General features: G+C 38.4%; 1 protein-coding gene across 5 annotated transcripts; it reads right to left on the reverse strand.

Moving 5' to 3' along the window:
- Window positions 1-12,408: 12,408 nt before the first annotated feature.
- LOC147479825 (L-ascorbate peroxidase, cytosolic-like) lies at window positions 12,409-16,318 on the reverse strand. Of its 5 annotated transcripts, none has more exons than XM_086578568.1 (10): window positions 16,208-16,318; window positions 15,325-15,452; window positions 15,024-15,198; window positions 14,870-14,935; window positions 14,491-14,539; window positions 13,351-13,436; window positions 13,161-13,240; window positions 12,920-13,022; window positions 12,779-12,837; window positions 12,409-12,598 (listed from the first exon to the last, which is right to left on the reverse strand). In XM_086578568.1, exons 2-10 carry the CDS (start codon window positions 15,441-15,443, stop codon window positions 12,583-12,585), a joined length of 753 nt encoding a protein of 250 aa, XP_086434694.1. In that variant the 5' UTR covers window positions 15,444-15,452; window positions 16,208-16,318; the 3' UTR covers window positions 12,409-12,582. The 5 variants fall into 5 exon arrangements, with proteins under 5 accessions (XP_086434694.1, XP_086434689.1, XP_086434690.1 ...); XM_086578563.1 differs by having other exon boundaries at window positions 16,111-16,270; XM_086578564.1 differs by having other exon boundaries at window positions 16,107-16,270.
- Window positions 16,319-16,549: the final 231 nt, after the last annotated feature.

The raw sequence follows: 16,549 nt of genomic DNA on the forward strand, positions 1-16,549 counted from the left end.
ACAATCCCATATCTTTTTGTTGACAGATTTTGTATTTCATTCAACAAGAATATGGAGAAAGTCTTCTGGTGGATGCATACTAAAAAATTTGGATTGATTCATGATACATAGAAAAGGCACATCGGGAAGGACATTTGAGCTTGAATCACAGCTGTTGGGATTTAGACTTGTATTTCATTATTCTTGATCAAGAGTGTTTGGAATTTGGGGATTTGTTTTCTTTCTCTAAAATTGTCGATTTGGAATCACCAATCTGTTTGAAGCAGCAGTCATTGTTTCATCTTGAAGAAAAGTAAAAAATGAGAAAGAAAGGCAAAAGATAGCATATATATAGTGATATTTTGAAAAATATCAATATATCGCTCAAATATCACGATATTTAAAGATATATCGAGGATATTTGTAATTTTTGCACTGTAAAATATCAAAACCATATCCTGAATATTATCATATCTTTTTTTAAAATCTCAATAGATATTGCGATATATCACGATATTTTGTACTATGCTGCTTTTCATAATTCAGCTTTATGTATATTTTTCTGGAAGATTATGTACTGCTGTAGACTGTAGTGTTGTTTTCTATTGGTTACTGTAGTGTTCTCAAATTCACTTCCAAAGATTAATACAGGCTCATCGACAACTCAATTGACCGTTCTGCAACATGCTCCAGAGTCCATACAAATGAAAGGACGGGCCGTCGACCACAAAAAGCTAAAACTACGAGAGACAAAGTTGAGAGCCCTACTAAAATCACACGGCGCTAGTACATTATTGGGAAAAAAAATCACACTGGAGACGAATAAACTGTCATATCTACACTAACCACGTAGTCACATACTAGGCCCATTCAATGCATGAGAAAATTCAATGCTTTCTTGTTTTGTGCCAAAAAACATTTTAATATCAGTCAGCTCTGAATATTGATGCCACTCGCATATGTCACATGTCTTCAATCACAAGTCTATAAGTATCCAAGAGTACTATAGTACTATACTACTATGTCTTCATCCTCAGTAAACATAATCCTATTTCTGCCTTAGATTTCATTTTATATTTCTTAGCATTGAATTCTAATCAAGCCATGGCACCTCGCAATTGGATCATCATAGTTTTTGTAGTTACTTTGTCCTGTTCAAGCATCAATGTCAGCGGTTCATCTCGATTTCCTACGTTGCCAGGAGGTTCACTGACGCCAGCTGGGGCATCATTGACGCCCCTTTCAGGAACCAAAATGTCTGATCCTTCTATTCCCCGTCCTTCAGACTCGTCCTTGCCAACTACGCCAAAGTTTCCAACCGATCTTACACTTCCAACCATCCCAACCATTCCCACCGTCCCGACTATTCCCACTATTCGCAGAATCCCTCTCCCCACACCCCCACCCCCACCCCCCTTCAAATTAGTCTTTATAAATTATATATTACGACCCCCCACCCCCCTCCCACCCGCACCCCCACCCCCACCCCACTTCAAATTAGTCTTTATAAATTATATATTACGACAGAATAATTGTGTTTAGTTTATTTGGATTATGTATAGATACTAGAAATTATCCGGGGTCACTATTCCTTTGAGGCGTTAGTTTCATTCAATTACTAAAGTAAAAGCAATATACATGCATTTCAAACTAAATTTTGTGGTCCGTTCAAGTAAGATATGTGACATGTGAAGAATTATAAATTCCTAATAATTCGGTTATTTGTTGCACTGTTTCCTAATAATTCAGTTATTTGGATCATAAATAGGATTTGTTTCCTACTTAAATTCTAAAGACTTTGTTAGAACACATATCTCGACCGCAATATATCATATCTCGACCGCAATATATTAGATCGACAACAAAGAATAGATATGCGATCTCAAGCATTCTTCTTTTCGTCAACAATAAAGACGCAAACATATAGGCAATGGGAGAGACCGCCACTTATCTGGGTAAGTCAGTCCGCTTCCAATGCAGCTAATCACTAGTTGGCCAGCCATCCAATTTGAAGGAGAAAACCTATTGGCTCTAGTGGGAGTAATCGCCATTGCAAGTCCGCTTTCCAAGTGCCTCTGGTCTTTCGTCTATGGAAGAAAGTCTCACATCGGTAAGCTTTGGTCTATGAATCAGACTTCTGCTCCAGCAACTAAATTGACATTTACCTTTTTTATTGTTACCACTTGGCTGGTCCACAGCACTACTCTAATACTGTCTTTCAAAGCTTTTAGTTTCCACACTTTAGGCCACTAGTCATAATTGAATTGCCTTCTGGTAGCCAGCCAGAATAATCGGACCCAACTCTTGTAGTAAGGGAGGGCAATAAAATAACACAATCTTCCTTTTTCCACCTTCTCTCATACTAAATGGTAGTTTAATTAGGCACTCATCAAATTGTATTGGGCAACCCCCCAAAAAAAAAAAAATTACAAATTTGCCATAAAAAATGTTTCGTATTAAGCCCAGGCCCAACAACCAATTCAACCGGTCTCGCCATGTTGAAACCTACGGGTTGTTTGAGTGTACACTCAAACGATACCACCAAGTCATTGTAGTGTATACTCAAGTGTTCCCTTACTGTCGTTTGAGAGTTGGCTCTTGTGTTTTTCCATAGAACAGTCTGAGTATGTCATTTGAGAGTACACTCAAACGGTCCCTCAATATCGTTTGAGTGTACACTCAAACGACATTGTCAAGTCATTTTAGTGCACACCAAAGCGGTCTTCCCATATCATTTGAAAGTTGGCTCTCAAGTTTTTCCATGGAACGGTCTGATCATAGCGTTTGTGTGTAGATGTAAGCGGTACTACTAAGTCGTTTGGGGCCTCTATTGGGCGACATGTGGATGTCGTTTGGACTTAAATAATTGAGAAGTTCCAAACCAAGAAAATTTCTGATTAACCAATGATTAGCCCGATTAATCAATAAAAATTGATTACATAAACACCAATTACACTTTTCTTATACATAAACACCAAACACTTTTCTTATAATACAAATCATTAATCGACTATAATTGTACAATAATTGATTTAAACAATGATCTACAAAATTGAATTAGCAATGATCAATGATCAACACACACCAATTAAATTAGCAAAATTGAAATCCGATTTAAAAAATTGGGTTAGGAACAACATAATTAGTTGTACCAACACAATTACATGCACTCCTTATCTGTTATGACATAGTATCTGTATGACCAACTTAAAATATGTAATCAAACATGCCAAAAGTCTTGAGAATGGCCTCTCCAGATGGAAAAAGTTAAAACTAGCTAAAACAAGTTAATCAAACAAGTTAAAATCAGATGCAAAAAGACTTGAGAATGGCCTCTCCTACGGGCGAAAGCAGCTCTTGTCTTCCCTGCCCCCTTTGAGCATAGCAATACCCCCCGCCTCTATTTTTCCATATTCTCAGGAATCTTCTCTTAGGCATAAATTTTATCTTGTGAATCTCTTCTATTTTCCTCTACTATGGTTTCTTGGCTCTCTGTTTACTATGAGTCAAAAACAGCATCCTCTGCTTCTAGGGGAAACCTCTAACTCAACAACAGACGCTTTAGAACTCCTACAATGAAGAACCTCCTCACATCAAAAAAATAAGTTGTGATTGAATGTCTCAGTGCTAATGCTGATCTGAAGAATAGGTTGATGACAAACTGATGGTGGTGGGGAAAATGTATGGAGGCTCCCCAATACTCCTAGCTGATATGGGGGAAGACCTTCACCGGATATGGCAAACTAGAGGGCAAATGGCTATGGAGCTCCTTTCCAAAGAGCATGCAGATCACCTTTGAAAAAGAGGAGGAATTACCGCATGTAACCAGTAATGGGCCTTGGTTGGTACATGGCCAAATTCTATCTATCATGAAATGTGTTCGGAATCAGCATATAGAAAACTATAATTTTGATATGGACAATTTTTGGTTCAAATATGTGGTTTTCCAAAAGAGCGCATTAATAAAGAAAACATCAAAATTATTGGAGCAGAACTGGGTCAGATCAGGTCTTGGAGGAGGATGTCTCTTGTCCACTTGAGTTCAGTAAACCGGTAGTAAGGGTAAGAGTCTTGCTGGATATCAAGGAAAGGCTTACTAAGGATCTAACAATCATGCTTGTAACGAGTACTTCTTTCCATGTCAATTTCAAGTATGAAAAATTAGATATCTTCTGTTACTTTTGTAGGTTTATAGGACATGACCGTCTGCTTGTCAAATCAGAGCACAGTTTAGATATGACTTGATAAAATGTGGGGGCTCAGGTAAAGAGATCAAACCAAACTTCACAAGTATGATATAATGAAGGCCAAAAAAAATTTCAATGGGATTTCATGCAAGGAGAAACATGTAGTTATCATATCTGGCCCACCAAAGCAACTGTGGTTTGACGAAATCCCGGCTTCAGAACGGGAAGGGTTTTCTAGTCATGGGAGATCATCGGTGACACGTGGAAGGTCAGAGAGATGGCAGAGCAGTAGGGCATTGAGGACCCACCGGAGAATAGGAATAATAGAGTCGTTGAAAATTCTACCGGGGAGGACGGACGATGAGCCCAATTTGGAACTACAACGGTAACAAATACAGAGACGTCTATGGAGGTGGATTCAAGAACGTGTCTATGTGGGCCTGTTGAGTCGGAGAATAGAGAAGTTGGGCCCAATTCATCGGTGGAGAGTATAGGGTTGGTATCGAGCTCTGGATCTTGTTCCGAAAATAATCAACTTGCTTTGACACAAGCCCATAACAAGCCCAATGGATCTCAGGTAATGGGAAGAAAGGATATGGACTTACCTATCAATCCCAGCCCACAAAACCACATCTAGAGGCAGCTGGAATCCCCAAGCATAGATCACCACACACAGACACCTCACCCTATCTGCAGAGAACCTTTGGAAATCCAACTTAACTTCAACTCACCCACTGTAGAAGATGAATATCTAGGTATAGGGAATGTATCCGCAACCTGTGTTGACCAATTCACGCTTTTCTAATATACAAGATTGGTTCGAAAAGATGGAAAAACTTTTAAGCAACTAGCAGTCCAAAACCCTAGAATTGCTAGGATCGGAGAAATAAAGGCAGACCTACCCTTTTCAGCAAACCATATCCACAAGATCAAAGCTTCTGTCTCTCAAGTCCAGATATCAACAACAAACACAAGATCTCTCATTTGTGCCACAATATGGCTGATCGATCTAAGAAACAAGAGGAAATGTTAGGTAGAGGGTTGAGAAATGCAGTCAATAGATCGAAGAAAGCAAAGATTGTGGCTAAGGAAATGAGAAAGAAAGGCAAAGGGAAGGACCTCATTCCACGAAATGCCCATATTATATCCATCTTAAGTGAATCTGGTGAAACACATGGTAATCAAGAGAGGAGGATGATCCCATATCAGCAAGAGAGAGGAATATGACTCGGACAAAAGTGTTTCACAACCTCCGATCCCCTTTTGGCTATGGATGCTTCTGCTATGAGAAACTCCCAAGCTAAGGGAATGAACTTCCAAGGAAAAGGGAAGGCTCTGGATCAAGAAGATAGCGAGAATTGTATCTAGGAACACTATGTATGATCAGATGGAAGGTCTATGGACATGTCTATCTCCAGTGGCTCCATCAACACATCTCAAAAAGGCTCCAACTCTACAAATGCTTCAAGAGGGTTCGCGGTGACTCTCCCGGCCTATACAGTCACCTTCACCTCAATGACGATCTACGCTTGGAATTGCCGGGGTATTGGTTCCACCACGGCGGTTCAACATATAAATGATTAGATGGGGGTGTTGGGAGTAGATATAGTGTGCTTGTTTGAAACTAAGGTGGATAGTAGGCGTATAGTAGCTGTTAGTAAGTTGTTAAAGTTAGAAGGATGTTTTTTGGTACCTGCTGAGGGTTTGAGTGGTGGTCTAGCAATCATGTGGAAAGAGGATGTGGAATTGGAAATACTTGGGGCAACAAAAAACCAAGTAACAGGTAAGATCTCAAACTATTTAAATATAAGTTCTTTCTTCTTCTCTTTTGTCTATGGGGACCCTGTTCCATGCCACCGAGGAAGGGTTTGGGTTGAGTTAAGGGATATTGCTCTCTTGGTACCTGGTCCTTGGTGCATTTTTAGAGATTTCAATGTCATTTCATGCTTAAATGAGAAAGTGGGTTGATGTTCACCTTTTGCGTATTTTAGAGATTTGAATCTCTTATTTGACAAAATGCGAATTCAAAGATAAGTCCTTACTCACGATCTTCGTGTGTATATAGTTTTGAGTAGGGATTCGAACCAACCTAAATTCTAGGACCACTTACAACTTGGTTTTGCTCTTTTAGGAAACTAGTGAGTAAGTTTAGCTATGATTGTATTAATACTAACAACTACTTGGTTTCTTTTAATGCACAAAATGAAAACTTTAAGTTACGTAAACATGCAACTAAAACAAAGATAAAAATTGACTAAGACAAAAATGGATAGTTAATTTTTCTCATGTGAAGATAACCTCTATTGTGTGATTTTAAGTTCTTGCATCTTAATCTTCCTAGAACTCATAGACAAGTCTTAATAAAGATTAACTTGATCCCTAACACTATGACTCATCTCTAAGATCATATTGCTAGCATGTAGAACCAAAACAATGACTTATCTCTAAGCTCATCACTTTGATTCATAACTAGACTCTACACCAACTACCATTTTGGGATAGGATGTAGGTCTAGTTGTTCTTCCTAAACAACTTACTAAAATCACATCACAAAGGTTATCCCTCATACGAGTATCATTAACCCCCCACAAAGGAAAGGTTTAGCTCATGATCTTTGGGATAAAAGATGAAAAGTGCAGAATATAAATGTAAAATGAGAGAGAGAGAGAACTAAAAGAAGATGAAACTATATATATGAACTCACTTGCATTAAGAAGTTTAGATTTATTTAGAACAAGAAGAACACAAAGTTTCATCTATTAAAACTATTACAAGTTTTTTTTTTTCCAAACTCCCAACTAAAACTAAAACTACTAAAAACTAAAAAACAACACCTAAGGAACTAAAAAATAATGCATGATAAAAGAAAAGAAGTCAAGGGAGTAAATGGAGTGCATCCCCCCTAGTTTTGTTTTCTTCTCCATTTGAAAGAAATCTCATTTCCTCCCACGTGAAACACCAAACCACATTTACTTCCTTCTTACCCACACAATCCACAACAAAGTGACACCTATCTTTTTTTTTCACTATTAACACCTAATCTCATCTAACTTTATTAACTATATGCAAGGTGTCACTTTTGCACCAATTATTTGCACCTTTGTCTTGACTTGTATGATGACTCATCAAATCTTATGGGCCCGCATAGTGGGTCCATGTGCAGTCCAGTGGTAGTCCGGTCTTTTGACAATTTTACAACTTCCCTCCTATGCGTAGAGTTCATCACACTGATCGTCTAAGCAGCCTTTACTTATCGCATTCGGAGTCCTGGTTCAAGAGGTAGGAGCTTCGAAAGTTTGATGCTTCTGTGCGGATTTGTTGGGCTTCACATGGCTGATTTGGAAGAATTCCTATATACATCGTTCCTCGTGCTTTAACACAGGTTTAATCAATATTTTCATGTTTATTGCGAATACCTGCAAAAGTACGAAAATATACTTATTTCATGATTATTAAACACATAATTAACCAAATTTATATGTCTCAATGGGATTTCATATTACAGTTTTGGGTGCTTATCATGGGTGGTCGTAGCACCCTGACAAAGTACATGTTGGATTTCAATAGCCTAATCAATGATCTTGGGCTGGTGGACTTAGGATTTAAGGGTCCTAAATTCACTTAGCTTGGAACAATACTAGAGCTTCAGGGGCACATGCTCTGGAGAGACTTGACCGTGCTATGGCTACCTCTCAATGGGTGACTTGCTTCCCACATGCATATGTTAGGACTATAGCCAATGTATCTTCGGATTATTTAGCTTTGCATATTTCTCTTAATAAACCTGAGGAAAGGTGCCCTAAACCTTTTAGGTTCTTTAATATGTGGTTGGTTGACATAACATGTAAACCTTGTATTGATGATGCATGGAAGTCTGCTATGCATGATATGCCTGATATAAATGAGTTAAATAGATTGCATGCTACTAAGGAGAGTCTCTCCTTATGAAAAAAAAAATGTTTTTGGGAACATCTTTCAAAATATCAGAAAAACCCAAAGAAAACTGAAAATTGTCGTATCTAGGCCTTTTACTAATGCTAATCATAATAAGACTTCCTAGAGTGGTATATGAAATAAGAATCCTATTGGAAACAAAAATCAACAAATCATTGGATAAAAGAAAGGGGGATACTAGATTTTTTCATCTATCTACCATATATAGGAGGAGAAAAAATAGGATTGAAAGGATCAAAGATAATGATGATCTCTGGCACTTTGGTAGAGCTGATGTAGGTAAGGCTATTAATGATTATTTTTATGATATTTTTTCTTCTGATTGCCCTGATGTCAACAACAATATTTTGGACTTGTTTCATCATGTTATTTCTGATAGAGAAAATGTCCTGCTCACTGCTATTCCATCTTATGATGATATATGGCAAGTGGTGAGGAAGTTTGGGAAGCTCAAGGCTCATGGGCCTGATGACTGTTGGGATACTATAGGGGACTGTATTACTGCCTTTGTTCAGAAATTTTTCTATACTGGGAAGCTGAATCCTAGTTTCAATGAAACTTATATAGCTTTAATCCCTAAAGTGTCTAATCCAGACCACATGTCCAAATTTAGGCCTATTAGCCTATGCAATTTTAGCTACAAAATCATCTCTAAGATCCTGACTAATAGGCTTAAATGTCAAATAAATAAGATTGTGTCACCCATCCAATGAGCCTTTATTAAGGGGAGGAGCATAGGGGATAACATTGGTTTGGCTTGTGAGGCTTTTCATAACATGAAAAATATGAAAAAAATAAAATAAAAAAATGGATGGGTTTAAAAATGGATATGGCAAAAGCCTTTGATAGGGTGGAGTGGTCCTTCCTTGATGACATTTTTGAAAAACTGGGTTTTAGTGAACTTTGGAGGAATCTGATTTTGCAATGCCTTGCTATTGTTTCTTTTAAGGTTCTTCTGAATGACTCACCTCTTGAAAAGATCATCCCTGAAAGAGGGCTTAGGCAGGGAGACCCCCTATCTCCCTACCTGTTTATTTTGGTCTCAAAGGCTTTGTCAAGGATGCTTGCACAAGCTGAGCATAGAGGAGAGATTCAAGGTATAAAAATCAAGAGGAACTCTCCTGCTATCACTCACCTTCTGTATGCAGATGACTTGATCATTTTCTCTAGAGCTACTCTCCAAGATAGCAGTCATCTTAAGGCTATCTTATAGGAGTATTGTGATGCCTCTGGACAGTTGATTAACTATGACAAATCTAGCATTTTCTTTAGTATAAATGCCAGATTTAGAGTTAAGTTTAAGCAGAAAAGATTATGGAGAATGAAGTTTTTTCTATTCTAAGGATAAATACCTTGGAGTCCCTATCATGTTGTCTAGAAAGAAAACTGGGGATTTTGACTATCTGGTTGATAAAGTACATGATAAGATTAAGAGATGGAAAGCTAAGGTGCTCTCCCAGGCTGGAAGAGCAACCCTTATACAATCTGTGGCTTAGGCTACCCCCTTATATGCCTGCATGTTCACCTATCTTCTCCCTGTCTCCACATGTGAAAAGATAGATAAGGCCTGTAGAGATTTCTTCTGGAATGGATCTTATAATTCTAATAGTGTCCACACTATTGGGTGGGAGCACCTGTGCAAACCTAAACAAATGGGAGGTTTAGGGTTTCGAAAAGCCAAAAATATGAACATTGCTATGCTAGCAAAATTACCTTGGAAAGCTACTACTGACCTTGAGTCCATGTGGACAAAAGTGTTCATAAGTATATATGGCAAAAAATGGATTGGGGATGTGCTCAATCCACCTGAGAAAGCATCCTATTTCTGGAAAGGAGTCCACAAAGTGTTTAATATGATAAGTGGGGGCCTTATTTGGAATATTGGGGATGGATTAACCACTTCAATACTTCAGGACCCCTGGCTTTGTAAAGATGGTAGACCCATCACTCTTGAAGAGCTGGGAGTTGATCACCTAGAACTTGAATCTCTTCATGTGGTTGATCTCTTTATGTCTAATGAGAATAGATGGGATACTGCAAACCTTAATATGCTTTTCCAACCTCTCATCAGTGAGAGAATCCAAGAGGTGGTGGTCAGACCAGTTGGTGCTAAAAAAGATAAGATGAAATGGGCAGGGGATGGTAAAAGGGTTTTTACTGTGAAGATTGCCTACAGCTACCTCAAACAGATCAAGGAATTGGGAAGGGCAGTCTTCAAGTTTCAACTCAAAAACCATCTCTAGAATATGGAAGTCAAGACTCCCAGCTTACATCCAATTATTTCTCTGGAAATTATATAGAAGATCCCTTGCCCATGGGGGATTTACTCTTAGAAAGGAACATGCATGGAGACTTTGCATGTCCTTTTTGCCTGAGCACTATGGAAACAGATGCACATCTCTTCTTTGGATGTGAGTAGACTAGAAATGCTTGGTTTGCCTAAGATCTTGGGATTAGAGTGCAAATTGGTAGGGCTGACACCGTCAGAACTTGGCTAGACCAATTTCTACTTTGGTGTTTCAGTAAAGAAGAACCTATTAGTCAGACTGGGATTTTCTGCTGTGTGATGCTTCATTGCATCTGGGAAGTGAGAAATTAAGCAAAGTTCGAGAACAAGATGCCCAGCAGGGCAAAGCTACTAAGGAAATGCTTTAATATAACAGCAAGCTGCTACATGGCTTTCAGAGAAGATCTCCCTTACCCTAATGATAATCTGCCTATAGCAAATAACTTAAATGATATATTTCCAATCATTCCCAACGATAGTATTTTGATTAGATATGATGCTACATTCTACAGGGACACTGGATGGGCAAGTGCTGGATGCATGGCTTGGAATGATGTAGGAGAGCTAGTGGGGGCAGGGGCAGCTGTCAGGAGGTTCAAAGCTACTGAACCAGAGGAAGCTGAAATGATGACAACTAAAGTGGCTGTCTTACTGGCTTGCTATCTGGGGAGATACACTTTTGTGATACAAGGAGATTGTGCAGAGATTATTAAGACTCTCAATGGGGGTGAATGCAAGTGGAAGTTGTTTGCCCTACATTTTGCTGTAAAAAAATTGTCAAGTAATCTTGAGTCAGCTTCTTTTAGTTGGTTAAGTAGGACTGAAAATGAGGATGCTCATCAGTTGGCTAGGTGGGCTATCCATTAGCTACCTATGAAAGATCTGCCAAATTGTATGCTGGAGATTAACTATGTTCCAATGTGGCTTTAAGTTATAATATATGAATCAGGCTTATTGGAAAAAAATAAAAAATAAAAAATGAACATGCCAAAATCTAAAATAATCGAGTGAGCGGAGCGAACGATCTTGGCAGAAGGGGGGGGGGGGGTATGTGGACAAAAACCAAGTTGGTTGGTTTCTGTCTGTTTGTCTTCACCTATTCCTCTTCCTCTCCCTCTCTCTCTCCCTCTCAACCAAACCCTAACCCTAACTCTCTCTCTCTCCCCACCCACAAACCCATCTCTCCCTCTCTCTTCTCCACCCTCCTCCACGCCCCCACTGCTTAGCAGTTATCTAGTAATTTGTTTTATATCTAAACTTGTGATAACTAGCTTGGCAAACAAGTTTTCCCCAAGCCCAGTGATATCACAAATCCACATAACGAAAGACTTGAGGCACTTTGACGAGCTTTCGCCAAGAAGAACAGACCAATGGCACAGTTTTAAGAATGCTAAGCACCTTAAGTTTTGAAAGATGAGAAGCATAAGATCTTGAGGCAAATCAAGCCAGTTCCTCATCTCTCTTTCCATCTCTTTCACTTGTTGCAAATCTTTTCTACTTCCACTCATTCTTTTCTACGACTTCGTAACCTCTTATGGAAAGATTTGCAGCACCTTTTTCAAAACTAATAGAAAAGCGAAGTTAACCTACTAATTCTTAGCTGCTAAAGAATAAGAAGCTTCTCCTTGGTTTATACAATTGAAAGTGTGGATTAGGATGTATCGTGTTCGGTATTTACGGCTTCAAAACACTTTTTTAGGCTACGCCAAACTGAAGTTTGGGTAACTTTTTTTATGCACAAAAAAGAACTTGACAATAGAAGCCTCCATTAACCAACTCTAGGAAGTCAAGTTGTGAACTGAGATCAAGCGTTTGTATAATTCATAGATCTCATACATCAGGCAGACACCCAATACAGAAATGTGGAGCTTATGCTTTTCTCTGATGGTTTTTGGTAGGGGAAGCAGAATTGGTGTACCCAAAATTGCACCAAAGCAGATATAAGCTGAAAAAACTGATTATAGCCGCATTGCACCATTAATTAGTTAACTGAGGAGCGAGTGGTGATGAAGCATGGTCTATAATAGTTTTCCCCAAAGAAAAAGTCATAGAATTTAATCCCAACTCCACTCACAGAACAAATTCACATTCACATTCACTTCCTAAAAGAATAAATAACAGAGATGTAAAAAGACTGACAGCTCTCTCCAATTCTCCATAGGTCTACTGTCTCCATTAAGCCTCCGCAAATCTGTCATTATGCAGACAACAAGTCAGCTAACATTTTTAAAGCAAATCACAGTGACAACAAGACTTTTTTTTTTTTTTTTTCTAAGAAACAAACAGAATCACGGTATTAACCATGAAAAATATGAGGACTGGAAAGAGTAACTATAACAACTCTCTTAGAAGTAAAGTAACTAGTGCTCACCCCAATTCAGATAGTTTCAGATGAGCTTCAACATAATCTGCAAAGAAAACATCCTCATCCTAGAAGAAAAAAAACTGCGTTAAAATGTTGATCAAACTATTCCGCAAAACCAGAGTAAATTCAATGAAATTAAATATGCACCTTAGCATATTTCTCAACTAGGGGACGGAAGGCAGAATCCTGAAGAAGAGCTTTATCTGAAGGAAGTTGGAGAAGGCCTTCTTTTTCTCCACTCAAAAGCTCCCTGTCAAAAAAAAAAATCATTTGCACTCTTCACTGTGATGCCAATACCACTTCGCATTGAAATAACCTATATATTACTGCATTACCAGCAACAAAAATTACACACAGAATCAATATGGAGAAAGAAGAAAGAACTTACTTGAAGTAGGAGTTATCAAAAACGAGGGGGTTTGCAGTCCAAGGTCCCTCAAAGCCAGAACGCTCCTTGTGACACTTTCCCTGCCGAGATACACAAGTACATCATTATATACTGTTACAACTATATATATGTTGCTATAACAAACAAAAATTGTTAATTTAGTAAAAGAGGGCTTCTGTTCTCCACATACAAGAGTGTGAGCGCCAGAGAGAGCAACAATTTCCTTATCACCAAGACCCATGGTGGTACCAAACACAGTTCTAAGATGGTCTGCACCTGTAAATGTAGCAGAAGATATGAGGAAGCAGTCCAGGTCAACAATTTATCTTCTCAACATCCAGATAAACATTATGCATTTAACAAGCCCGGAAACAAAACATAGGGTATATAATGTGCAAGATCAACTGGTTGCATATTTTTCTTGGGTACTTGGGACCCAGAACACAACCTAATGCCTGAAGTATTGAAGATAAGAAGTCCCCCAACTCAAAATCCTAATCAAGTTTATTGGAAAATAATTGACACTCAGGGAAGGACACAATGCCTTGAGGTGAATTCCTACACACGCCCAGCATTTGGGAATTAAGGAGTAATTCTCCAGAACATAACATTCTGCACATAGATTATGTATGAGTAACAATGAATTCCACTAGATTGTAACTCAGAACTGCAGCTAGCTCTGGTTGCAGTAGTTCATTAGATAGATATGTATTTAGCATCTGGGTACTGCAACCTAAGCTGGGACCTGCATCAAGTTACAATCGATGTGTGTGGCTTCCACCATCTGAAAACCAAGTCAAGATCAACAAAGAAGGGGCTGCTAGAGGCAATCCAGGTTCTTCTGGGTTTGGTATTGCCTATATAAATCACACTGGAGACTTTTTGTTGGTTGCAGGTAAAGGAATTAGTATAGCTACTAACTACTGGTACAAACGTGTAGCAATCGTGGAGGTATTTTCCTAGAGGCTGGCTGAATCTTTTGCGAGAATCAGATTCTGCTTCAGCTATCACAGTCCAGATCATGGCAGCTGCAGGGCAGGTGGGACAAATGCACGAGGAATGTACATGCATGCCATATCTCACACATATGGAGGGAAGCCAATCTCACTGCTGATAGGGTGACTAAGCATGATGCTACATCGGAGCTTAATGAAACTTTAGAATGTACAGGTTTACCACCATGGTTAGATAATGGGAGGTGCCCTGTCACACTTACTATAGAGATTTGCTTGAATCAGCATTCATGGTGGTATTATCAATTACCCTCCCTTTATAACCGTACTTTACTATACACTAATTCACTTATCCAGCAAAAGAAAAGGTTACTAACCCTTGGTGGCATCAGGTAGTCGTCCTTCTAGGGGAGGTTCGGGCATATCCTGAGACAAAAGAACAAGTTTTGGTTAAAATGGTGACATAATTAGTGGGAGATGGGAAAAAACAAATAGATCCATTTTATCTGATATTTCCATTCAACTTTCCAACACAGAATCCTTCCAACACTGTTTGAAGTTTATATGTACAACACATGATCTACAACTACTCAGTTTCTAGATTGTTTTTCATCAGGCTCGTATCAACAAACCAAGGAATTTCCTCATCCCATGTGTATCCATAAGTTTCTCTATAATGATGATTGGCAATCAGAGAACAAAACTCCCAAACAATTCAACGCAAAAGAACCAACATTTAAGTCTAATCCCACTAACCTGCCTCCCAGGGTGGAAAGGTATATCCGGACCTCCAGTGCTTTCAACAGCAACAACTCCGGCCAACTGAACGTATTAAAAGTTACATTAATTGACAAATTAAGAACAAAACACAAAATGAACAAACGAGCACTTTCTCCCTACTAATAATGACCTGATAAAAGTCACCATAAGACAAGATGGGAAACTGCTCCTTGATAGGTTCCAACAAGATAACAGCCTTATCGAGGCCATTGTTAGCCTCATGAGATTGCTCAGCCTTGTGCCTCATCGTCCCAAATGGTCCTCCAGTTTTTGTCTTCACATCATAGGTTCCAGCAGAGTGCCATCTGCATCACCGTGTACCAAAGATCAATCATTAAATATTCTATTTCCATTTAAAAAATCCACTCCTCTAATCCATGCTTGAAAATCAAATTGTTAGAAGACAATGTAGATGGTGAACAAATACTTACGCCAATCTGAGCATTAGTGGCGCACAATTCTTCTCGGCGATCAGTGCTCTTAGCTTTCTCTTGGCTTTCTCGAGTGCCTTCTTGTAATCCTCGCTCACGTTAGGATAGTTCTTTCCCATTGTGATTTCCTGACAGAAAATGGATAGATAAGAAGATAACAAAGAGACGGAAAGATTGCAAGTTTCACATTCAATACTATGATGTCTTACAATTTGATTATGGTTGATGACTATAAGCAGGGACGTATACAAGAAATCAAATATCCCCTAAACGACTAACCACTTATATACTGCATAGCTTAACCTCCACTAAATTTGAAAATCACTAGACCCTTTATCAAGTGTGGAATTTCACCAAACACAAAATGGAACTTAAACATACATTTTGTATTTTCTTCGATTACTTCAATATCTACTGATCTGTAAATTTTGTGAGAAGCAATTTAAAACATTGTATCAATCACTCAACTGGAGCACAGTGCCTACAAATTATGATGGTACAACTATGATGATTTTTGTCCAATGATCAGGTTATAATAGTCAATCAAACTTCTCCAAACAGTAAACCTAGGCAATTGAATATATGAGTGCATCATGACACTATAACTGAATTAGACTAAAAGGTGATCGGAAATCAAGTGCAAACTACCAAAAAATGTTCAGTTTACATAGTAAAAAACTATATTAACCATCATGATCACAATCAACATAATAAAAAACTACATAAACCATCACTGTCACAGTACCAAAAAAAATTATCTAAGGATTAAAAGAAATGAGCACCTACAAAGAGGAGTAGATATATGGGGGAGTGTGGAAGACACAGATACAAAAGATGTAAAAGTGAAAGTTCTTATTAATAGTGTGACATTGGAATAACAAACCGATCCGCAACTCCCGCCTACTTGATTTGGGGTTTTGATGACTCTTTCAATTATGGTGTCATCATTTGGTACGTTTTTGGTTCGTTTTTAATAGTGTAAAATTCTATCCCAAAAAACCGATTCCATGTCTTAATTTGTTACTATTGATTTGTTTTGAATTCCATGTCTTAATTTGTTACTATTGATACAAATCGAGAGTTGCTAGTTAGGAAACCAGTTGTAGTTGGCATTCTTTCTCGCAAAACTTTACCACGTCAATTAGTAGAGTGACTAGCACATTTTCCGTTTATCATACTTGGGGCCTTGGGGGGACTTTGGGAGTTCATATAAACCTTGCCAGTA

This window comes from Coptis chinensis, chromosome 8, assembly GCF_015680905.1.
Source record: "Coptis chinensis isolate HL-2020 chromosome 8, ASM1568090v1, whole genome shotgun sequence".
In the NCBI taxonomy this organism is placed as follows: Eukaryota; Viridiplantae; Streptophyta; class Magnoliopsida; order Ranunculales; family Ranunculaceae; genus Coptis; species Coptis chinensis.

Excerpts from the sequence above, each read along its gene's own strand:
- LOC147479825 (XM_086578568.1), bottom strand. The coding sequence starts at position 15,443 with ATGGGAAAGAACTATCCTAACGTGAGCGAGGATTACAAGAAGGCACTC. Across the intron at positions 15,199-15,324 it reads CCACTAATGCTCAGATTGGC|ATGGCACTCTGCTGGAACCT; the intron begins GTAAGTATTTGT and ends ACGGTGATGCAG. Across the intron at positions 13,023-13,160 it reads TTTGATAACTCCTACTTCAA|GGAGCTTTTGAGTGGAGAAA; the intron begins GTAAGTTCTTTC and ends TTTTTTTGACAG.